Raw genomic sequence first — 23237 nt, forward strand, 5'->3', positions numbered from 1 at the left:
TAATACAACATGTATTATACATGTTGTGATACAAAACTTTGCACTTTTCTTTTATCCTCTTTGATAATTATTAGGCATTACTAATAATCATACTACTATTTTGAATATTAACCACAATTCCAATTGGTACACATTTTCAGCCTTGCCACTAAGTGATAAAATGCATCCGAATCTACGAATTGGGCAACACTGAAAATACAGTTATGTTTTTCTTTGTACGACGATATTAAAATGGTACAGAATTTTTACATTTGATGGGTTATCAATGTTTTATATACATATCTTGAACTATTTTCATGTTGCTTAAATTCAGTTACTTACATACATATGTATTTAAATCGAAAAACATATTCCACTGCAGTCATAGTCTGCAGTACAACAGTAAAACAGGACTGTGGAACTGCAGAGCACAATTGCACATATAAATGGTGGTGTTCTTTAATTCATTAGTCACATAAAAAAATTTAAAAAAAAAAATAAATACTAAAAGACAAACTTAGTAATTGCAAAACAGACTATACAACTGGGCGCAAAAAAAATATATAAAAACCCGCGTACAACACAGACCAATAAGTGAAAGGGCGATGTCATGAAACATCGATAACAACGAATTTTTTAAACATCAAATTGCTGCAACAATCGATATTTTGTAGCAATTGTGGCCTGGTTGCACTGCATGTGGTATATTGGTATATTTTGAAAAAAAAAGTTATGAAAAATAGTTGTTATTTTAAATTTTTGGTTTTTTATTCCACTTGCCATCTACAATGTTTTGTACCCTCTTATCTAACCAAGTAACTGTACAATTTTCTGTAAAAAATTTTATCTAAAAATCGAGTATGAAGTCAATGACATAAGTTTATTTTAAAAAAAAGTATATCTGATAATTTGTAGTATTTTTAAACCAAAAAGTATATATAAAGACGGTCTCACTGCGCGGTGTCGTATACTTTGTGCGTTGTGAAATTAAGAGTACGGTCACGCTGTTTTACTTTGAAGCTGCCGATCGACGCCATTAGAAAAAAAGGCGGAAAAACTCAAAAGAAAACATAAAAACTCAGACGCCTGCTAAGAAGGAAACAAAGAAAATCGTAAAATAATAGCAAAAATAATTTAAGGAATTTTCGGAGCTAAACGCAACAAATCGAAGGCAAAGAAACAAAATGCCACGCACAAAGATACCAAAGAATTCGAAACGGAACCGAGAGGCCGCCAATCGTGAGGAGAAAATACGCGTTTACGAATTGAAAACGGATTCCATACAATTGGCATTAGAGGATAAGGAGACGCGCTACAAATCAATGACTGACACAGCAATACAGCTAATACAATCGCGACTGCAATCCGAATTGTGCAGCATGAAGATGAGCGAATTTCTCGACATTATCGCAGAGCTTGAGCACTTCGAAGATTTCAAGGCCAGCGATCAAACGCAGCACAATGCCACCCAATCCATGTGCAACAGCACAATAAACGGCGGCGGTGGCGCCTCCAACGACGGTGGCAGCATCAATTGCGGCAGCGCCATTGCCGCAAACAGTCGCAACGATGAAGGTAAGCGAACCTAGCCTTATTAATCACACTGCAGCATACCCGGTAGCCAGGGGGTAGTAAAGTATTCCAAGATCATGGCCATCAAATACGAAGCTTTTACGTCATAAAAATCATACAGTGTTATCTGATCTGAATTTGTGAATTGGCTTTCAGATTCATATGTATAAAATTGGTTAAATAATGTTATATGTACAGTATTAATCATCGTACTTGCTCCCTTTCATTGTCAACCAATTTTCTATGTTCTCAATTATCTTTAATATGCATTGAAGTATTGAAGCATTATTTTGGCAGATGATGAAATTCTGCGATTTATTCCAGGCAGCCTAAATGAAGATAAATATAGAACTCGATTTATGTTAGATTTATCCAATAGATTATTTGTAATTTGCTTTGAATTATTTTAAGGACTGTAGAATTTTGTACATTTTTAGTAGTTAAGTAAACAGATTATTGGGTGAAAGGTATTGTTACTTTTAGAATAGATGTGATTTAGAGCAAGATATTTTCGTATCGAGTTCCAAATCCTTGATCTAGGTCATGACCGAATGTATATAGATATTAAAAATTGGTTCATAATCATCGGGTATCTTACAGTTGAGCTTGCTTGACTGTCGCTTGCTCATTACTTATTATTGCTCTTCTTATGTTTTATTGGTGGCGAGTTTTCACTAACAAATCTTTCAATTTTAACCTTGTCATCCACAACTTTCGCACTCACACACTGTACACACACACACACACACACATGCGCACGCACATTCCGTTGGTCTGGTCACTCTATTTAAGGCTACCTTACAGAGGACAGCGGCATGGGCGGAGGCGCCATCAGCATCACCGGCAGCATCAACAACAACATCAGCGGCAGCAGCAACAGCGTCAATGCCATAAGCACAATGTCCGCTTACAACGGTGCCGCCATGCGCTCGGCGCGCGCTATGCGAACTCCTGGGCCGCTGCATTCGGCGCGTGCGCGCCGTGAACGTCGCAGTCGCTCCGCCTGTGGGAGCAAGCTGGGGCAAGCAGTTGGCGTTGCCACAACTACGAGCAGCAGCAACTCGTCGTCGAATGCACATCGCAACTCGCGCAGCAAATTGCGCACTCCAATGGCCTCGCGTCCGAAGGCGTTCAGCGCGGATCGCACAGCTCGCAAGCCACGCCCAACATCCTCGCCTTCCACACCGCCCATGGCCTTTTTGCGGTGGCCCAAGCCTGGCGAGGTGGCGCTCTCCCAATACGGAAGTCCCATCGTAGCCCAAGTGTAAGCAGAGTTCCCCTTTTTAGCTATTTTCCTTCCTTCGTCTGACGTCTTTTGTAGATTCAACTTTTATCTAAACTATATCTCTTTTATTTTCGACTTCACAGCATGCCGGATAAGTTTGCCAATGTTAATATACCAATAAGGAATGGCGTATTGTCGCTGCGCCCGCGTAAATTGGGCGAAATAAAGCCGGATCTGCTCGAGAATCTAGATGCGGACACCCTTAACCAGATTAAGACATTGCACGAGAATTTACAATTGATTGTAGACACCGCCAGCAAGGCAGGATTAAAGTAGCGCTCATCCGAAAGCTATTTATCCATCCCACTTTGCTAATCTATAAATACTCCACGTATTTTATGTTTGCTTAGTTTATCGATTATAATCACGCATTTCATTTCTGTATTTTCAATTTTTACGCATTAGTGTTTTTTAAAGTGTATTTTAAAATGTAAGCTTATGTTTCTTAATAAATTTCAATGTTCATTCACGTTGTCACTGTTTCCCCATGTTGGATATTTCAGATACGCTTAATGATAATAATAATAATACTGTTTTAATTGTTTTAGAAGAATTTTGATTAAAATGTTTCTATATTCGTTTCTGCTTGCTATAAAAAAATAGAAAATAATTTATATTCAACTCTTTAGAAAATTGATTAGTTCAAATAAACACTTCAACATTTTATTTATAAGGAATTCATAGAAATTATTGTTTTAAATTGGGAATTATTTATTTATTAAATACTTAAAGAAAGGATTGATTATAAATATTCAAATGCTATTAAATGAACGATTTTTCTTCGTATAGTATATTAAATTTTCACTTTCGAGGATGATGCGATATGGAACATACATACAGAGTTCTCAAGAAGTTATTTTAAAAGGTCAATTGATCCTTTTTGTACTTCTACTCCATAATCTAATATTTAATTTAAAACTGATGATTATGATCAAACATAGTTACTTTAAATATAATTTCAAAAGGTTTTTAATGGAGTTACTTTTGTAAATTTACAGCATCTTATTCAAACGTAGTAATCGTGTTTTCAACATCGCTTTCAAAGTTGGCGCTGAGATTTCTCATTCCAAATCGTGCCTATAATTTTGTTCAGTTGAGCAAAAAATGCCACGCACCAAAGTGCCTAAGAAACGTACACGCTACCAGGTGCGTCTGGAGGCGGAAATCGCAGAGCGTCAACGTCTCGCTGGTGTCAAGCTGGACGCAGCGCTGCAGAAGATCGATGAGCTGGGCAAGCACAGCAAGCAGCAGGTGGACAATCAATTGCAGCTGTTGATGGCTCGCATGCCGCAGCAAATGCTGCAGATGAAATGGAACGATCTTTACAAGCTGCAGCTACAACGCTTTGAGCATTTTCAGTTCAAATGTAGGAATATATCTTTATCAACTTTGGCGTAATAATTTAGTGATAAAACTCTTGCAGCTCCAGCTCCTCCGCCAACTCGACGTAGTCACTCCAATTGTTCCCGGGGACGTCTACGCACTCCACAATCTTCTCGCAGCCAAGTGCAGTCCGTGGACAGAGCGGGCGCCATGCTTAAGCGCGACGACAATTTGCCAGCCTTCACCTTACTCCGCTGGCCCAAACCCGGCGAACTGGCGCTCTCCACAGGCGGCAGTCCACTGGCTGTGCAAACGTAAGTTGTCCATATACAGTTGTCTCCTCTTATGTGTCATCCTTTCCATTTAGCTTTCCAGATCGCTGTGCCAACGTGCATATTCCCACCAAAGTGGGCGTCCTTAAGTTGGAGGCCCAGAAATTGGCGAATGTGAAACGTGAGGTGCTCCAGCAGCTGGATGCGTCCACATTGAATCAAATCAAGACATTGAGCTCCAATCTGCACAAGATTGTCGATATTGCCACCAAAATACAAGCCAGCAAAAAATAGTTTACAATTGCTAAAGTTCATTTACACTTTGAGCATTAACTGCCATTGTTCATTTTATCAATAATTGTATTTATGTTGTGCTAATAAATCGATTGCTCTCTAACGCCATTGGCATTTATTAAAAGAGTAATTTTTTAAATTAATTATTAATATAGCGATTAGAATGTGTATAGAATACGTTTAGTCTGCACATAATTGTTGACAATGCCATCCAATTGCAGTCCAGCATTGTTTTCTTAAGTTTGTTTACATTTTTAAATCCTAACGGGCATTTCCGCTATTATTCATCGGCAACTTTGATAATTTATTCCTTAACAAATCGTATGTCAATGAATTTAAGAGTCTTCACAAAGCATTTTCTTGTTTTACAGTGATATTAATACTATTGCAACGTTGAAAATAAACTAGTAAATTATTAATTTAAGAATATAACAGCTGACTGCGCAAACAGCGATTGTAATATCGATTGTTGGAAAGCAACCCTGCGTCTCATCTGTTTACATGTGTGTATGTTTGTAATTTAGTAAACAAAAACATGTCGCGGCAACTAAACTTTAAGCTTGGCCAGGAATATGAACTTATTGAATATCCCGGACGTGTTGTCAACATTGACCGAATGGAGGCAACACTTGGCGGCATTGTAAACATATCAAAGGTAAGTAGAAGGCATATTTGTAAAGCAATTGCAACATCTGGTAAATTGCATTGCTCTTGCAGGTTTTGAATGATGAGAAGAAGCGCTTGGAGTTGCGCTTCCATCCGGATAATCCATACAATAAGCCCACCTTTGGCGACTGCACCGATAAATCGGGTGTGCTGCTGTCGGTGAAAGTGAGGCGCCACAAACGGGACAAGACGCGACCGCCACAGCATTTTGTGCGCTTGCTGGGCTACTGCAGTCGCAGCTTCTCATTTGAATGTGAGTGGACAGTTCACTCTGTGGATTAAGCTTAGATACTAACTATTATTTGGCAGCACTTTGTGACTTTCAGTATCTGCCGCTGTGGCATCAGCCCAAGAGCAACGATGCGCTCGCTGCCGAAGAGCTAAGCTATGCGATGCCGCTAGTGAAACCACAAGATGTCACCGACTTGGAGTTCTTCAAGTGAGTGTTGAGCATGGTCAATTGCTCAAACTGTTACTTAAACCAAATCCTCCTTAGATGCAAGCAATCACAGCTGCTTTGTTTGCCGGAACTCTTTGCACGCGTTGACATCGTGCATGCCGGCAACTTTCGCATCGATGAGGCAGACGATGGGCAACAGGAAGTGCTCGGTGTGGTGGCCAAGACCACATATGACAATCACGACATTGTGCCCTTTAGCATGCAGGACACATTTCCCACACAGCCCGATGCACAAATTCTCAAACGCCTCAAGGTCAAATACGTTTCCGATGAGCAATTTATGCGCGTGAAGAAACTATTCGCCGAGAGTCCTGTCTGGACAAGAATAGCGCTGCTCTACGAGTCCGGGGTGACCAATGATAAGCTCAAGTGCATCATACCCTCTTTGGCCTTCTACTTTAGTAACGGTCCGTGGCGCTCGCTCTATGTGCGCTATGGCTACGATCCACGCAAGGATTTCAAGAGTCGTCACTATCAGACCTTTGATTTTCGCCTGCGTTTCGGCTCCGGTGTGTCTGAGTTTGTCTATTGCCGCAAGTCCGCGAAGCAAAAGATGTTGCTAACTGGCGGCGCAGCAGAAGATTCGAAAAATGATCTCGTACAAAACATTGATTATCCATATTTCGAGGAGCACAAACTGCCGCGTTCACGCCAATGTATGCTGCGCTATTGCGATGTGCGTCTGCCCAAAATACAGGAAATGCTGGAGAAGATTCCCACACCACTAACTGGCGCTGTGTGCAATGAACGCACTGGCTGGCTGCCTCCCAGCTTTGATTCGCAGGTGCGACAAGTTGTCTGCGCCACCATCAGCGAGCTGCTCCGCAATCACTATCGCAAGGAGCATCTCACTGCGGAGGTGGATGCAGTGCCGCAAGCTGATGTCGATGCTGAAGGAGAGGGGGAGGGTGAAGGCGAGGAGGAGTACTATGCAGAGGATGAGGACATGGACATGGAAGAAAGCACCGCCAATGAGTCCTTCGACGACAAAAACATCGAGCAGCTGCTCACCAATATGACAAGCTAAGATTATATTGCAACCATAAAATGATTACACTCTAATTATTATTGTTATCTTGTAATAGATTATAATACTACTTAATAATAATATTAAATAATACCTGAGTCAAAACTAAACTGTGCCTAGTGCAAGGTCAAGGCTAACATAAGAATATTTAGTTTGTTAAATTGCGTAAAAGAAAAATACATTCATTGGAATTTCAATTTGTTATTCACTAAACTGTCCAGTTTACTACTGTGGGCAAAAAGTAAGGTGAATTTTCAATTTAAACTTCGCGGGCCTAACAATTCGGGATATTTCTTTTTTCCTTGAGTTGGCAGGACTGTTGATGACATCTTGTCCAAATTCCATGTGAATGTCATTATCAGTAATTTATTTACGCTTGTGTTTTCAAAACGACCAATAGTGCATTTTTCGATCTTTACAATGTCTGATTTAATTGAGCAAAGAATTGCCATCAAATTTTGTTTGCGGAATGAAATTTCGGCTGCGGAAACGTTGAGGATGTTGCGGAAGGCCTTTGGTGATTCCACCATGTCACAAAAAAGTGTTTATAAGTGGTACAAAGACTTCAAAGAGGGTCGAGAACGTGTTGATGACTTGAAGCGCTCCGGACGACCATCGACATCAACAGATGACCAACACGTCAATGAAGTGGAGGAATTAGTGAGCAAAAATCGTCGGTTGACTGTTAGAGACCTTACTAAAAAGATCGGTATATCAGAAGGATCTGTGAAAACCATTTTGAAAGACCATTTGGGCCTACGAAAAGTCAAATCTCGTTTGGTACCGAAAACTCTCAATAAAAGCTGAATTGAAGAAAGCGCTGATGGCTTGGCATGTTTCGAGGGAGGGGATTACTTTGAAGGGGATGAAATAGATTTAGAAGAATAAATAAAGATTTTTCATTTTACAAACTAATTCACCTTCCATTTTGCCCACAGTAGTAATATTAAACTTTTTAAATTAATGTAATTATATTTTGTTTCGATTTTTTTTCAAATATTTGCGAATAATATTTGTTTTCTCTAAGATTCATCAAACTCATTTGAATAAGACTTAATTTTAAATAATTTTATATTAATTAGTTTAATTCAATTTAAATACTTTCAATATAAAATTTCGAATTAAGCTTTATACTGTTCTGGAATTAGAATATATATTTTTGAATGTATTAGATAGAAATTTTTGAAATTGTCTTCTCATCGAAATTAATTTTCCATTTAATAGAATAAACAAAACAGTTATTTTCGTGGTAGCCTCCAAAGTATTAAAATGTATTTATACCGAAGATAGCAATTTAAATGCAATACAATTTGTAATTATGATCCAGAATCTTGAAGCGTTTATTTGAATTTACATAATATTAGTGATAACAAAGCCATAGTATTTTCTTTTTTTAAATGCCGCATTTAAAGGGGGAAAGACAAGGAAGCTTTCCAGCTTAGGGCTTGCATCTGTCGAGGAAACGTGGATACAAGCAGACCTCGCGAATGTGATAGCGATTGAGCAGCCAGCAGAGGAAGCGCTCCAAGCCCAATCCGTATCCGCCATGTGGCATTGTGCCGTAGATGCGTTGATCCGTGTACCAATAGTAGGGCTTGGGATCGATGCCCTCGCGTTCGTAGCCCTTCAGCAGCTCGGCGCTATCGAAGATCCTCATGGAGCCACCCACAATCTCGCCCACATTTGGCAGCAGCACATCCACGCTCTCCGTGAGGCGATTGTCCTCGGCGCAGCGTGACATGTAGAAGGACTTAATCTCGGCTGGGAATTTAATCAGCAAAATGGGCTCGTTGATGGTATCAGTCATTTTGCGCTCGGGAGCCTCGGGAATATCTTCGCCAAACTCGTAGAAGGTGCCATCATCCTTGGTCACATTGTTCTCCTTCAGCCATTTGATGGCATCCGTGTAAGCCATGCGTCTGAATGGCTTCTTGGGCGGCTTAAAGTCGGGATTGAGTTCGCCAACCAGATATCCGTATGGTGACTTCAACACACGATCCACAACATCGGTGACCAGATCCTCCAAACGATCCAACAAATCGTCGAATGTGACAAATGGAAACTCGGCCTCAATGTGCGTGTATTCGGCCAAATGGCGACGAGTGCGACTCTGCTCCGCACGGTAGCTCTGGGCAATGGTGAAGACATCGCCCAGCGCCGGCAAACAAGTCTCCAGATACAATTGCGAGCTCTGGGTCAAATACGCTTCCTCGCCGAAATACTGCAGCTTAAACAGCGTCGAACCTCCCTCGACTTGGGTTTGCACCAAGGTTGGGGGAGTGACCTCGTTGTAGCCACGCGCAAAGTAATGGGCACGGAATGCCTGCATGACCACAGAACGCATCTTCAGCACCTTTGAGGTGTTCTCGCCACGAATCATGATGTGCCTGTTGTCCAGCTGCACATCGGGTTGTGCCTCCTCGTTGAGAATGGCATCAGCACCGCCTGGAGGCGCCAAGCCAATCAGTTCCCAGTAATCCACATGCAATTCATGCCCACCAGGAGCTGTTTTGCCCTCGGGCACCAGCTTCAAGGTGCCATAGAGCAGCACAGTGCTCTCGGTGCTCAGCGTCAGCGCCTCGTAGGTCTGACACAACAGATCATTGAGTACACATTGCAAGAATCCGGTGCCATCGCGAAGAGTGATGAAGATCAACGATTTGCCCTGACGACGCAAGCGATGCACCCAACCATAGAGCTTGACACGCGTGTTGCGATGCTCGGCACCTTCGAGGATGCGAATGCGCTTTGCCACTGGCCAGCTGGGATCCTCGGCGATCTTCACTTTGCGCGCCTCCTCCAGATTCTGTTGACGCTTCTCTGCATCTTCTGCTTCACGTTGTTGCTTCTCGGCATTCTTGTGTCCCTCACGCACAAACAGCTTTTGTATCTTCTTCAGCTGCGATTTGGCTGCCGGCTCGTAAAGCTCGCTGGCCTTGGGGTCTTTGCTGTCCACATAGATAGTGGGGAAGGGTTCCTTTCCTGCATGACGCATCGCCTGCAGAATCGTCTTGTAGGGCTTCAACTCGCTGCCATCGCCGGAGTCGTCGCTGCCACGCTTTTCCGACGTGAAAAGCGCACCTGTTAAAAAATAAACGCATTTTAATTTCATTTTTATACACAATATTTTAATAAATAGTATAGTTGTGGAATAAAATATTAAACTAAAAGAGGAAATTAATTCATTTTAATTTCATTTTTCCAATGGGGTATACATATAATTCAAATTCTGATGTATCAGTAATTTTTTATTTTTTTTAAATTATTATATAGATAAGCTTTTAAAAAATAAATAAAAACGATTCCATTTACACAGAATTTCTTACTAAAAAAGATGAATTAATTACAATTCTATGTGCTTAAATAAAATGAATAATAATATGATAATCATTATTTAATATGATAATTATTTTAGTTGGGGAGTTGTTAAGATCATTTTAGATAAATAAATTCGTTAAAGGAACATGACATTAAATTAAAAGGAAGTTAATGTATTAATTGTATATTAAAAATATACTTATAAGAAACGAATTTTGTTGGTATTCTATAAGAAATAACATATAAATAGCAATAACATATAAACTCTTAACTTGCCGGCTGTGCCAATTATTTTGTGAGTCACTATGTACACTACATATATTCATATCTAGATATGGCAATAATTGAGTTCAGCAATTGATTTTTAAGAATTAATTTTCAAAGATAAGAAAACTAAATTAAAGTAATTCAGTTATTTACTAAATATAGAATTTTAAAAAGTCGTAGTTAACCATTTTAATAACAGAAAATCAATGATGAAGTTGAGCATGCATGCCGAGTCAATAATTAAGTTCATCACTGTATACACTATATTTTTGCGCATGTATTTGTGTGTATGTGTGCTTCAGTGACACATGGCCAACGTGGACAGCGGCATTTCAAGTAAAAGCACAATTTTATCACTTTTCAACGCGAAATTTTTGTAAAACTCACCGATTGTTAGCTCAGCCAACTGTTCTGTAGGCATTTTGAATACCAAATGCTTCAGCTTACTGTCTTAAGTAAATAAACGTAGACTGTTTCTGCTTAAAAGCTGCAATCAAATTGCATCAGCTTCGAGACCGAACCAGGGCTGCAATGCTAAATTTGCCGCACATGAGAACTAGGTTCTCAACTAAATAAACGAGCACTGGTTCATTTGACATTCACAACGCAACTTGAACAATTGAAAAATTTACTAAAATTACAAAAAAAAAAATTATGTTCGTTTACTTATGACCGTATTTTAGATATTATTATTATTCAATGCTGAATATGTAACTTACAAATATTTATTTGTATTTTGTATTAATTTATTCTAATTTGTTGCTCCTTTTTTTTTTGATAGAAAATTAAATACAAAAATATATAATTGCAACAGAAAACTTGTTGAATATCGTAATTGAACAGAATCAACCCGCTGTGTGACCATATATGAAAGTGGTAAGAATCGATGATCAAAACACTTTATAAATACCGATTAATCGGAAGTGCCATCAAAGTTGCTCCTCATCATCCAATTGAAACAGCTGAAAATAAAAATGCCCGTAGAAAACAAGTAAATAATTTTTGTGCCTGAAAGTAAACAACTGCAAGCATTAACATCTTCGAACTCTTCCATATAGCATTAAAATCCTGCCCAAGTCAGTGGTGTGCGATGAAAGCACACTAACCGGTGACATCACCTTCTCCACTGGCTGCGTCGTCCATCCCAGTGCAACAGTCATCGCTGAAGCGGGACCCATAATATTTGGCGAAAACTGCATCATCGAGGAGTATGCAACGATTGCACATGAATTAGCCGAAGGTGCCAGCTGGGACGCCAACAACATACTGAGTATTGGCAGTCACAATGTCTTCGAGGTCGGTTGCACGGTTAAAGCAGCGCGCATTGGCGACAAGAATGTCTTCGAGAGCAAAAGTTTTGTGGGCAAAGGTGTGACAGTATCCAGCGGATGCGTGATTGGCGCCGGGATTCGAATGCGAACTGTGCAATTGTTGCCGGAGAATACAATTGTTTATGGACAGCAGGCGCTGCAACGGGAAGCAATTGATAAACAAGGTTCACAGACACTCCAAATTGACTTTTTGCGTAAAGTTCTGCCCAATTATCATCATTTGCGCAAGCCCAACTATGATCCCAAGAAGGCGCGCAGCGTCGTCTAGTTATTGTATAGTGTATTTGTGTATTAATTAATCTCCACATCCTTTGCATTAAAGCTATTTATCTCCTTCTCAAACGTTTCTATTGTATGATCACATAACGCCTCCAAATCTTCCAGTCCTCGCTTCAGCAAATCTATAGCACGCTCGCGATGCGATTGTATGCGAAAATGCAGCTTCTGCTCGGTGGGATGCGGTATCGTGTAGCCACAGAAATCCACCTCCGGGTAGCGCGCGATTATCGTCTTCAATGCGTTGCCCAGCGTGTGACTTTCGTTCATGAACACAAAAGTGCGGGAGCCATCGCCGTTCTTCTCATCACCTGCCAACTAAATTAATACACTTTAATAGTCATTCACTTGTCACTTAATGCATTATTCACCTCTGCCAAAGCGCCCATTATTGCTCTAAACTTGTTGAAATTGTAAACAAACTTGTTTGGTCAAAAACGTGCACAATATAAAAGCAACGTTTTGTGGTTGGTTGGCAACTCTGTTGCAGCGATAATCGCTGTTTGGTGCGATGCGATACTCATACTCAGTTTGCTGGTATTTTCCCAATATATACATTCCTAACTGTTAAAAATATTTGTAAAGCGCATAGCAAGTCCGTCGAAGCACCGTAAATATAAAATTAAGAATCTATTCTTTCAAAAACTTTTTTTGCTTAAAAATAATTAATTATGTTGAGGAAGTACATATATTCCTATCGCTCATTCTCACAAAATTTGATTAAACAAAATAACGGAAAATACCAACTTGCAGGGTGGCCGGCAATGTAGGATGTTAGAAAACGTTGACTTATTTTTTGTGTATTGAACTTCGGTCACTCTGGACTGACAGACGAGAACACTTCGAAAAATCCGAAGTTTTGCTTGGTGTTGGTTTAATTTTTACGTTAATAGTGCAATTGCTAATTAATTTCGAGCACACCAGCAATTTCATAATACTTCTAGTGTTTTAATATCACATGTTGCTCAGTCTCAAAAAAAAGCAGCAACATAAGCAAAAAATAAAATATATAAAAAAGCACCGCGATTCTTTTGTTAGTGTTCCATATACATATATGTGCATATGAATGTGTGCGTGTGTTTGAAACCAGCGCAAAAAAGTCTTATACAGCAGAAAAGGCGGCAAAAAGAAGCAGCAGAACAACGACAACAACAACGCAACGCAAAGTAAAATTGCAACAGCAAACAGCAAAAGTTTGTGCAATGCAAATGCATTTAACGTGAAAATCGGGTGACAGCGGCACATTGCTCTATAAACAAAAACAAACAAAACAAAAGCAACAAAACGTTTTGTGTTTTTGCAACACATTTCGTTTTATGTGCGTCAATGCAGAGGACAGGAATAAAGCAACGGGCAAAAATCAACTGCAGCCGAGCCAACAGCAACAACAAATTGGAATACAGGTTTGTGCAGAAACAGCAAAAAATTGAAATTAAAGAAAAATAAGCAACTATTTTTTGTACACATAATTTATTGCAATTTTATGAACTAAAAAAAAATATGCCAATATTTATTAAGTGAATACATATCAATTTGTATACAGGCAGCGGACTGTTTGCATGTATTTGTATAAACACAAATCCAAATTATGCAAATTCATGCACACACACACAGAGACAGCGGCAGCAGGCTGGCAACAAGCGTGCGCAAAGGCGGAAGCGTATGTACATGCAATACAAATACAAGTTTGCATACGTGCGCCTGCATGTGTGTGTATGCTAGCAGACCAGTTCGCCGTTCTTTTTTAAGCTTTTTTGTTGTTGTTTACTTTACTACATGTACATACGCTATGTCTGTGTGTGCATACATTATTACTTTAGGTATTTCTCCGTGTATTATGCTTCCCCCGTGTGCCACTCCCCTCCCCCACGGTCTACACCTCTCTCTTACTCTCTTTACATGTTCTAGCATAAAGCGACGCTCGCGGTTCATTTGTTTGATGGCGGCAGCGGCAGCGCCGTCGGCGTCACTCACATCTGTTGTTTGTTAAAGGCAGCCTGTCTGCTGCCTCTTTGCTTGGTGGTGACTAACGCCAAAGCGTGTTCCGCTATCTCAAAACGTTTCCCACGTCCCCGAGGCCTCCACACAGACACACACCCACACTGCAAGCATGTGTTGTAATGGTTGGAGTTTTTCTGCTTCTTCTGCTGTAAGCGCTGCTCTTGTTGTCTTTGTTGTTACTGCATTTGGCGCTGTTTCATTTGCCAGTTCAACCCTATGCAGTTCCCCTTGCAATTTGTTTTACACGTTTCATTTCTCATTTTGTTTCCCCCACATTTAGGCAATCATGCAAAAGGGTGCATTTGCATTTATGTACAATGTAATGTAAATGTAGCACATATGTATGTACATACATACATAAAAGTACATATGTAGAAATTGTTTGATCATGCTCGGCAGCTGTGGAACATTAATGTTTATGAACGAATTGGAAAATTTTTTTCGAAATGCATCTATATTACACTATCTTGCACTGCATTGCATTGCACCATTTATTTTTATTATTCTACGTATTTGTTTATTGTGCACATACGCCATTTGATCGGCTGGCATTCATATGTATGTACATACATACATATCATATTCTTATTTGTCAACACAAATCAATGATGGGTTATTTTTGTCTGTGTTTTCGGAGAACTGCATGAGCGAATTATCCGTTATCAAACTGATTTCGAAATGCACTTGCTGCCAAAGTTCATTTGAACTACTATCGAACTAGATCTTTGTTAAGGCGCTAGTCGAATTTCAAAAACAAGTCGCATTTGCAGCCCTGGTACAAGTTAAGCTTTGCAGCTTGCGTCTGATGCTGCTGCGAATATATGTATGGAGATGTGTGTATGTATGTATGTGTCTATATTAAGAAGCAAGCGTGAGCAGACCATCGAGTGTCTGTGGAGAAGCGGTGCACAGACAGGAGGCAGCATTTTTCGAATTCCCAAAATCAACATAAAAACTAAATGACGGGGGGCAAACACTCACATTCATACATACACTAAGCAGAAAAAGTCTGCGTACAAACTTAACGCGCAACTTTGATGTTAAATAAAAATAGTTGTATTGAAGATATTGGCTTCATTTTTTTTTTAAATTAACAACATATCTATTATGAAAAATTATAACCAGTCTCCAATTATTTCCATCAGCAACTTTTTTAATTAAAATCAAAAAACAAAAAATACACCTGTTTTCGAATCAGAAAAAGTCTGCGTACAAACTTAAATTAGTTTAAAAAAAAGCCATTTATTAATAAAATATTACAAAAATTAGTACGAGGTAGGATAAATAGGAAGGTTTATTGTGCCAATCAAGCGTTTTGGCATTGATTAAACCAATTTTTGGTGAATTCTGGTGGTATTTCGATCCACTCATCCAAAATTGCTCCCGAGGGAGGAAACCGTTCGTCAAACTGGACCAAAAAGGGAAATCTCAGCGGGAAATTGTCGAATTTGTTTTTTAAAACGCATTCTATGATTAAAAAAGTCCAAAAAAATTGGAATCAAACCGGCACAGTTCAATCAAAGCCACATTCTGGTAGGCCTCCAAAGCTGACCGATCGAGAAGACCGGGAGATTTTGATGTCGGTGAGGCGTAATCCTGGGTCAACTGTCGCAAAAATTGGTCAGGACATAAAGAAGAACTATAAGAAGGATTTACATGATAAAACAATCCGAAAAATTTCCGAAAAATTTCCAAAAAGTATGACTTTCATGCCTGTGTTGCGCTGAAGAAGATTCTCATATCACCCGTCAGTAAAGCGAAGCGCTTTGAAATGCATCCAAGAGCCTTTAGCCTTTTGGAACAAAGTTATTTTCAATTATTGGAGCAATTTGACATAAAAGGGCGAAAATTTGAGTGGCGCAAACCTGGCACAGCCCTTGATGTGCATCACCTTGCGCCAGCAGTTAAGTACGGTGGTGGCAGCGTGAGCAACACAGGCATGAAAGTCATACTTTTGGAAATTTTCGGAAATTTTTCGGATTGTTTTATCATGTAAATCCTTCTTATAGTTCTTCTTTATGTCCTGACCAATTTTTGCGACAGTTGACCCAGGATTACGCCTCACCGACATCAAAATCTCCCGGTCTTCTCGATCGGTCAGCTTTGGAGGCCTACCAGAATGTGGCTTTGATTGAACTGTGCCGGTTTGATTCCAATTTTTTTGGACTTTTTTAATCATAGAATGCGTTTTAAAAACAAATTCGACAATTTCCCGCTGAGATTTCCCTTTTTGGTCCAGTTTGACGAACGGTTTCCTCCCTCGGGAGCAATTTTGGATGAGTGGATCGAAATACCACCAGAATTCACCAAAAATTGGTTTAATCAATGCCAAAACGCTTGATTGGCACAATAAACCTTCCTATTTATCCTACCTCGTACTAATTTTTGTAATATTTTATTAATAAATGGCTTTTTTTTAAACTAATTTAAGTTTGTACGCAGACTTTTTCTGATTCGAAAACAGGTGTATTTTTTGTTTTTTGATTTTAATTAAAAAAGTTGCTGATGGAAATAATTGGAGACTGGTTATAATTTTTCATAATAGATATGTAGTTAATTTAAAAAAAAAATGAAGCCAATATCTTCAATACAACTATTTTTATTTAACATCAAAGTTGCGCGTTAAGTTTGTACGCAGACTTTTTCTGCTTAGTGTACATACATACATGCAGCAAAAATAACAGCAGCAGCAGCAACAACAACAATGACAATGCGAATGTGAATGAGGGCCGTCCGTCTGTGCAAAAAAACAGATCTGGCAACACTGTCGCATCCTGTTTTTTTTTCATCTCCCTCTGTTGCTGCGCGACGAATGATCGGCAGCCAGACAGAGACATACAGACATACAAATACACATACATATTTGTATGCTCACACTTATACACATCAGTGTAATGACTCCTTATTGCCGTTTTTAAAGTCTTGTGGCAGAGTTTTTTTTTTTTTTAATTGTTATTTCATCGTTTAAGTAAGGACTGAAAATAGCATACAGAGAAGACAAGTAATAATGTTTTGAAAATGGCAGAAATAAACTGACACTAAAAATGTTGTTTTATATATAAAATACATACATATGTATATTGTGGTTTTTAAGCCAAACTCCTTAATAAAAAATTAAAACTTTGATTACCTTTCCAACATGTAAACATTTAAATAGCCTTTTTCCAAATTTTAATGTTTATATTTTTAAAATTACTATTGGATCTGACAATAAATAAACTAAAATATACATTCGAGAAATTGCTGTAATTGTAATAATGAATATCTCAGTTAACAAAATTGCATTTCCTTTCAAATTGCAATAAACTATTTTGTAAGCAAGTGAGAATGCTCGACAGACAGATATCCCGTAAATTTTCTCGAGGCTGTGTATTCTGCCAGGACTACAAGGTCTACTCTACTCCTGCTGCTCAGCTACAGCTGCCCTGGTCCTGCGGTTTCATTTCATTTTATCTTCGTTTCACTTTTTTTTCATTTTGTTTGTGTTGCCTTGTTTCGCTTTCTGCTTTGTGCTTTGTGCGCTCTCGTCGCATTGTACAGCTGCCGGTTTTCAACATGTTGTGTGTGCGCCATCTCTTTCGCACTTGCATGCTCCTGATGTGCGATGTTGCTATTACTTTTTCGCATACACACGGGGTGGAAATGCTGTGTGCTCAGCTCTGCTGTGCTGTGCATTGTGAACAAAAATGTTTCGCAGCCGGCGCACACGGCAAAAACGTTGGCTTTGATCCTTTTGCATTTGCTTTTGCTTTTATTATTATTTGATTCTTTTTCGTTTTTATTATTTTCTTTTATGCTTTCTACTTTTGGCTCAGACATAGACGACGTCTGTCTGGCCACCCCAAAAATTTGAACAGCACATTTTGTGGGGGGAAAGTGTCTTGCAAATAAATAAATAGTCATGTCAGCCATAATATTAATGCCACCGAATAGCGGAAGGGCAGACAACAGAGAGACGACGTCGACTTTGACGTCGAGGGGTGTTGAGTGCGGTGTTTTACGTTGGGGACAACAAACAGCGGCGGCGGCAGCAGGAACAACGCTGTCGTTGGGCGTTGCTAATCAACCCTCGGGGGCTGCCAGACGACCGACCGACCGACAACAATAAGAACAACAACAAGCCACAAGCGAGAGCAACAGCCACAACTGCAGTGGCAGCCTCCCCCGAAATACACACACACAAACACTCACGAGTCTATCTCAAGTCCGTGTGAGGTCAATAAACCTTCGAGCCAGCATTTCTTGCCGCGAAAATCGATGGACCATTCCCAGACCAGCTTTTCCCTGCCATCTCGCATTTCCCCCATCTGCTCTTCTTCTTCTAGTTTTACCCCCTCGAGTCACTTGAGTTTCGTTTCGTTTCGCGTTCACGTTCACGTTTTACGCATTTTTGTGCATTGACCCCCAACGCACCGTGTCCGCAACCCTTGCGCGCCATTTCAATTTCTTTGGGGGCCGTGAACCTTTTGTGAGGGGGAAGTATTTTTTGATATGAAATTCGCTTGGCTGCATTCTTTCGCCTCTGAGTTCAAATCCTTGAAAAGTAATCATTAAAATGCTTCTAGAATAGTTTGCAGATACTTCCTGTATGGTAGACTCGTCTCAGTATCATCTTTGTTTGCTCTAGCACTTTCTGAAAGTATTTAAAAAGGATCTCAACTTTTGGAAGTTACTTCCCTGTTTAGTCCTTTTCATAACTTTAACGTATTTGTAGAGGGATTAATACTCTGCTAAGTATCTATTACTTTCTGGAATTATCTTAAAAAGGGTATCCCCCATATATTTCCTCTTCTCTCAGAAAACCATGTTAGTCTAGGATATATCTGAATAACAATCATTGAAACTATTACATGAAATGGCTTTTTGTAGTACCTTAGAGCATAGACTAATCCTAACAAATGTCCAAAATAGTACAGTAAGTTCGAAGTGGAATAAAATCTTAAAATAGTTGCCGAGAGTTTCAAATACATTTTTCTTTCTGACAACCTGACGTGCTCGTGTCCCTTTTGTAATGAAATTTAGCTTATCCTTTGGGAGTATGTAGTGCCTGAGCAGGGGGGGAGAGAAATCATTCTAGGCTCGAAGAAAGTATGCCATCTTTGTGCAGGGTTTGTCTTTTATGGCATGTAATGAATCGTAACTTAAGCAATAACAATGAGAATAGCATTAGCAATCATTTGGTTTTTGTGTCTGTATCAGGTAGACAGGCGAGTAGCGAGTGGCGAGTGGTTGTTGCCCCTTGTGTCTTTCCTTCCCTTTTAGGGGTGGCTTTAGCAGCGGCAGTCTGCAGTCTCGTAAGGAAATCCTTGGGAAACAACAGGGGGCGATGCCAAACTCCATGAGTGTACACTATGTACAATTTCACGCTTTCCTCTATTTGTTATTTTAATATGGAAATGGAAATGTAAATGGGATGGGATGGGACGGGTCCGAAAGGCGACAGATCGAGTGTCGAGTGTAATGATGTCTAACAAGTTATGTGTGTAAGTTTGTAAGCTGTTACATGCTCCGCAACTCGGGGATCGTGAGAAATTTTAATGTAATCAACTCGCCTCTAGGGGTAGGCATAACCAAAACAAAAGAGCCTAAACAGGTTGCAAATTCAGGGGAAAAACGACAGGTCAAACTTCGGGTTGCCAGAGGAAAGAAAGAGAAAGAACATTTTAAAGTGAATTGTTCCTTAACACCAAATTGAAACAGAGAAATGCTTATGAGACAACTCATTTGAACCAGCATATACTTAAAATTCAAATGATTTTAGATCGTAAACGGAAAGAGAACATTTTTCTTAAATTTCTTGACTTGCACAATTAAAATTTACCATTTCTTATTATAGAAATGCTTTTTGTTTCGTGTTATGAAATATTTTTCTAAACATTTTTAAATGTGATAAGGAATATTTGTAGATTTGTGACTCATTTCATATTTTACTATAACTCGGATCACATAATAAACTCACTTACGTGTTGTTAGATTACAGGCCTTAAACCTTTTCTACTTTAGTACATGATATAACATTGTATAAGTATAAAGAAATTTATGAAACTAAATATCTTGGAAAATCCCATTACTCCTCTGTAATGATTTAAAAGTTTCTAGAGTAAAAAAGCATTTCACAATCGGTTTTAAAGTCGAACTATAACTAATATACAACTCGTTAGCTGTATTGGCAAATGGTCTATATACATATTAGCTAACTGCAGTTAAAAGCGAGACTTGTTAAAAGCTTCGTCGTTATCTTTGTTTTTGCAATTGCGAGACTAGTTTGCACTTAAGATTTGCCACACATCGTTGAAAACGTTCTTATATTTGGTGACAAAATCGCACACGAAATTGTATAAAGTGTGTCTGAAATTTCGTTGTGCTGATAATGAAACAACAACAGTTGAAAAACGAAGCCAACACCAAAGCTGAGGCGAATAAATACAATACGAATATGTATGTAAGTATTTATTTATTTTGTATGCGACCGAGTACATTATTCTTTTAAGTTCTTTGGAGCTTTTCGGCTTTTCGAATTGCTATTGTTGCTTCCGCTTGTTGTTGCTGTTGTTGTAGCTGTTCTTGCTTGTTGAAATACAAATGATTTCACAACTTGCTTTGGTCTCGTCACCGCGAGCGACAGCACAACGTGTAACCCCCGACGGCGACTTGAAAAACCAAGAACAAATAAGAAATCAGTCGAATGTGCTCGACTTTGAGCTACCCAGAGACAGTTTTAAGAAATTCTAAAGCAATTTCAGAAAATGAAAGTTATTAAAAATCGTTTTATGACCAAGTATATCATGCGATCACAAATTAATTTTCAGAGCTCATTCAGATTATCTTTATAATCGACTATACAAAATTTCGACTTTGTAGCTTCGAAAATTTGAGACAAAATTGAAATAGCAAAAATCTTCATTAGAAAAGCCAAAAACCTAGAACAAATAAACAAATAGTCGAATATGCTTGACCTTCAGCTACCCGGAGTCAGTTTTAAGAAAAATCAAATCCAATTCAGGAGATTAACTTTGTAGAAAATTGTTTCTTGACCAAGTTTATTATGCAATCATAATGAAATTTTCAGAACTCGTTCAGATTATGGTTATAATCATCTATACCAAAATTCAACTCTGTAGCTTTTCGAGTTTGAGCTAAAAGTGAAATTATAAAAATCTTCGTTAGACTATATTTTACTTTTAAAAATCGATTGTCACTACCCTTCTAAGCTTTTATGTTGCTGGTATTAAAAATAACAATAACAAAACGGCAAAGCTAAAGAGCGAAGAACACGAATAAAGAAGAAATGAATCTAGCGAGAAGAAGAAACACGTTTTTCAAGCGTTGCTGATTTCATATTAGATTTAGATATACATTGTATTGTTGTATTGTATTGTAGATGTTCTTGTCGCCTAACCTGATAATTTCTGCTGCCAGCTGAAATGATTCAGAGATCCACCAACAATTTGGCAAAGTGAATGTACCCGATATTTGTGTTTAGGATTTTGGCTAGCCAAGTTCTGTTTCATGATGTCCAATAATAAATATTACGTGCGATATTAAACAGAATTGAATGGAAAGGAAGCCACGCGCCTCAGTTTCTCTCTCTGTCTCTCTCTTCAAAGCTCTCTATCGCTTTAGATCGAAGAGATTGACCAAAAGAGCACAGTATTGACTATTGACTGACTGTTAGATACCCAGTATATATTTAAAAAGTTGAAAACTGATTTAATATATATAAATTTTTCTATATTTTCATACTATATAAGATGTTGAACCAATTTTCCTATAGAAATAAATTTTAATATTATGTTATGTTATTATGTTCTACTAATATAATACATTTTATAGCACATATTGATATCGAAAATACAAGATATTACTGGCCTTCTTTTTGTACATTATGGCACATGAAATGATAATATTATTTCTTTAAAAGAAATTATAGGTTTATGGACTATAAAGCAAAGCAAACACATGATAGCCACATATCTGAATTAACGTTGACACTGAAAATATATAAGACATCTGCACTTATTGACAATTGATGATAAGTTATTGGATGTGATTTATTTAAACTATAAATAAAGTTTCAATTTGCAAGCTTTTAATATTTCACCAAGAAATTGAATCAATGAATGAAATGCTTTAAATTTATCTTATCACTTTGCAATTATTTATTGATTAGTTAAAGGCAAATGGTATTGTATTTAATAAATAATAAAAAAAGCGTGTCATTCACACTTCTCTTGTTATCGATAAAAAGTTTATCGTTGGATTAGCTATGCCTGAGTGTCAGACAGGGTATCGAGAGAGGGGGAGAGACAGAAAGAGAGAGGCAGCTTTAAAGCTCCCACCGGCGCCCCCGCCTGTTGCTGTTTTGGCTGTTGCTTCTTCTTTAATGAAGGTCAATGTTCGTCTGTTGGACGCCGTCGGCCCGGCAGAGACGTCGACGTTCTGCGTCTGCGTCGACGTCGCTGGCAATTGTTGCTGGTTTCTTTTCTGCTGTTGCTGTTTCGCTCCATTTGGTTGGGTGCTTGACGCTTCTGCCGACGCCGCCGTCGCTGTTGCTGTTGCTGCTGTTTACTGTCGTTGTTGTAGTTGAAGTTGTTCTCTTGCTGCCGCTGTTGTTGTTGTTGTGATAGTGAACTGTTGGCAGATCATCAAGCGAGCCCCACACACACACTCATAAAAGTCGTAAGTCGCGACGGGTTCATCAAGAGTCAAACTTGAAAACTTGCCGGACCCTAAAAACGAGAAAAAAAAAACTACAAATCCAACATTAGAGCATTGTTAATGATATTTCATGCTTATTGTTACAGGCGTGTCTTTCTCTTCTCCTCCCCCTCTCTTTCTCCTCTTGTCCCTCCATCGCCCTCTCAAGCGTAATTATGTTCAACATAATTTAATTGTTTTAATTTGCTTTGGCTTTTTGGGGGGCACCCTCAAAAATTTGGTTGAAATTGAATGATTTCCGTTTCTTTGCTCACATTAAATCGCTTGAGCTTGAAGTTTGAGCATAAAGCAGAATCGTGGTTTATGATAAGATTCTACAAATTAAAGACCTCAAAACTTTTGAAGACCTACCCAAAAAAAAGAAGGAAAACCAAAGCGGAGTATGGCCAAATATAATTTATATTGCAGAATCAATCTATCAAGATAGACATTTTTTATTTATCTAAAT

General features: G+C 38.8%; 7 protein-coding genes across 8 annotated transcripts in view; 5 read left to right on the top strand and 2 right to left on the bottom strand.

The window, feature by feature from the left end:
* The first annotated feature begins 958 nt into the window (after positions 1-958).
* LOC117565705 (borealin) lies at positions 959-3305 on the top strand. Of its 2 annotated transcripts, none has more exons than XM_034244947.2 (3): positions 959-1554; positions 2356-2815; positions 2920-3305. In XM_034244947.2, exons 1-3 carry the CDS (start codon positions 1164-1166, stop codon positions 3110-3112), a joined length of 1044 nt encoding a protein of 347 aa, XP_034100838.1. In that variant the 5' UTR covers positions 959-1163; the 3' UTR covers positions 3113-3305. The 2 variants fall into 2 exon arrangements, with proteins under 2 accessions (XP_034100838.1, XP_034100837.1); XM_034244946.2 differs by having other exon boundaries at positions 973-1554; positions 2344-2815.
* A 573-nt stretch (positions 3306-3878) lies between these two features.
* LOC117565716 (borealin) lies at positions 3879-4792 on the top strand. The gene is made up of 3 exons (XM_034244964.2): positions 3879-4202; positions 4260-4473; positions 4527-4792. Exons 1-3 carry the CDS (start codon positions 3941-3943, stop codon positions 4723-4725), a joined length of 675 nt encoding a protein of 224 aa, XP_034100855.1. The 5' UTR covers positions 3879-3940; the 3' UTR covers positions 4726-4792.
* A 407-nt stretch (positions 4793-5199) lies between these two features.
* On the top strand, positions 5200-7029 carry LOC117565684 (general transcription factor 3C polypeptide 5). Its single transcript, XM_034244918.2, has 4 exons — positions 5200-5380; positions 5443-5644; positions 5701-5830; positions 5888-7029. The coding sequence occupies exons 1-4, from the start codon at positions 5261-5263 to the stop codon at positions 6876-6878; spliced, it is 1443 nt and encodes a 480-aa protein (XP_034100809.1). The 5' UTR covers positions 5200-5260; the 3' UTR covers positions 6879-7029.
* A 1161-nt stretch (positions 7030-8190) lies between these two features.
* On the bottom strand, positions 8191-11015 carry LOC117565682 (asparagine--tRNA ligase, cytoplasmic). The gene is made up of 2 exons (XM_034244915.2): positions 10851-11015; positions 8191-9959 (listed from the first exon to the last, which is right to left on the bottom strand). The coding sequence occupies exons 1-2, from the start codon at positions 10882-10884 to the stop codon at positions 8317-8319; spliced, it is 1677 nt and encodes a 558-aa protein (XP_034100806.1). The 5' UTR covers positions 10885-11015; the 3' UTR covers positions 8191-8316.
* Positions 11016-11301: 286 nt separating this feature from the next.
* LOC117565720 (dynactin subunit 6) lies at positions 11302-12136 on the top strand. Its single transcript, XM_052002646.1, has 2 exons — positions 11302-11454; positions 11522-12136. Exons 1-2 carry the CDS (start codon positions 11438-11440, stop codon positions 12060-12062), a joined length of 558 nt encoding a protein of 185 aa, XP_051858606.1. The 5' UTR covers positions 11302-11437; the 3' UTR covers positions 12063-12136.
* Positions 12058-12604, bottom strand: LOC117565730 (probable DNA-directed RNA polymerases I and III subunit RPAC2). Its single transcript, XM_034244978.2, has 2 exons — positions 12442-12604; positions 12058-12388 (listed from the first exon to the last, which is right to left on the bottom strand). The coding sequence occupies exons 1-2, from the start codon at positions 12457-12459 to the stop codon at positions 12086-12088; spliced, it is 321 nt and encodes a 106-aa protein (XP_034100869.1). The 5' UTR covers positions 12460-12604; the 3' UTR covers positions 12058-12085.
* Positions 12605-12880: 276 nt separating this feature from the next.
* Positions 12881-23237, top strand: part of LOC117565662 (brain tumor protein) — a 38433-nt gene continuing 28076 nt past the window's right edge. Inside the window, exon 1 of the mRNA XM_034244884.2 lies at positions 12881-13473. The gene's annotated coding sequence lies outside the window, so the exon portion shown is untranslated. The remainder of the gene's footprint in view (positions 13474-23237) is intronic.

Source organism: Drosophila albomicans, chromosome 2L, assembly GCF_009650485.2.
Source record: "Drosophila albomicans strain 15112-1751.03 chromosome 2L, ASM965048v2, whole genome shotgun sequence".
Lineage (NCBI taxonomy): Eukaryota > Metazoa > Arthropoda > Insecta > Diptera > Drosophilidae > Drosophila > Drosophila albomicans.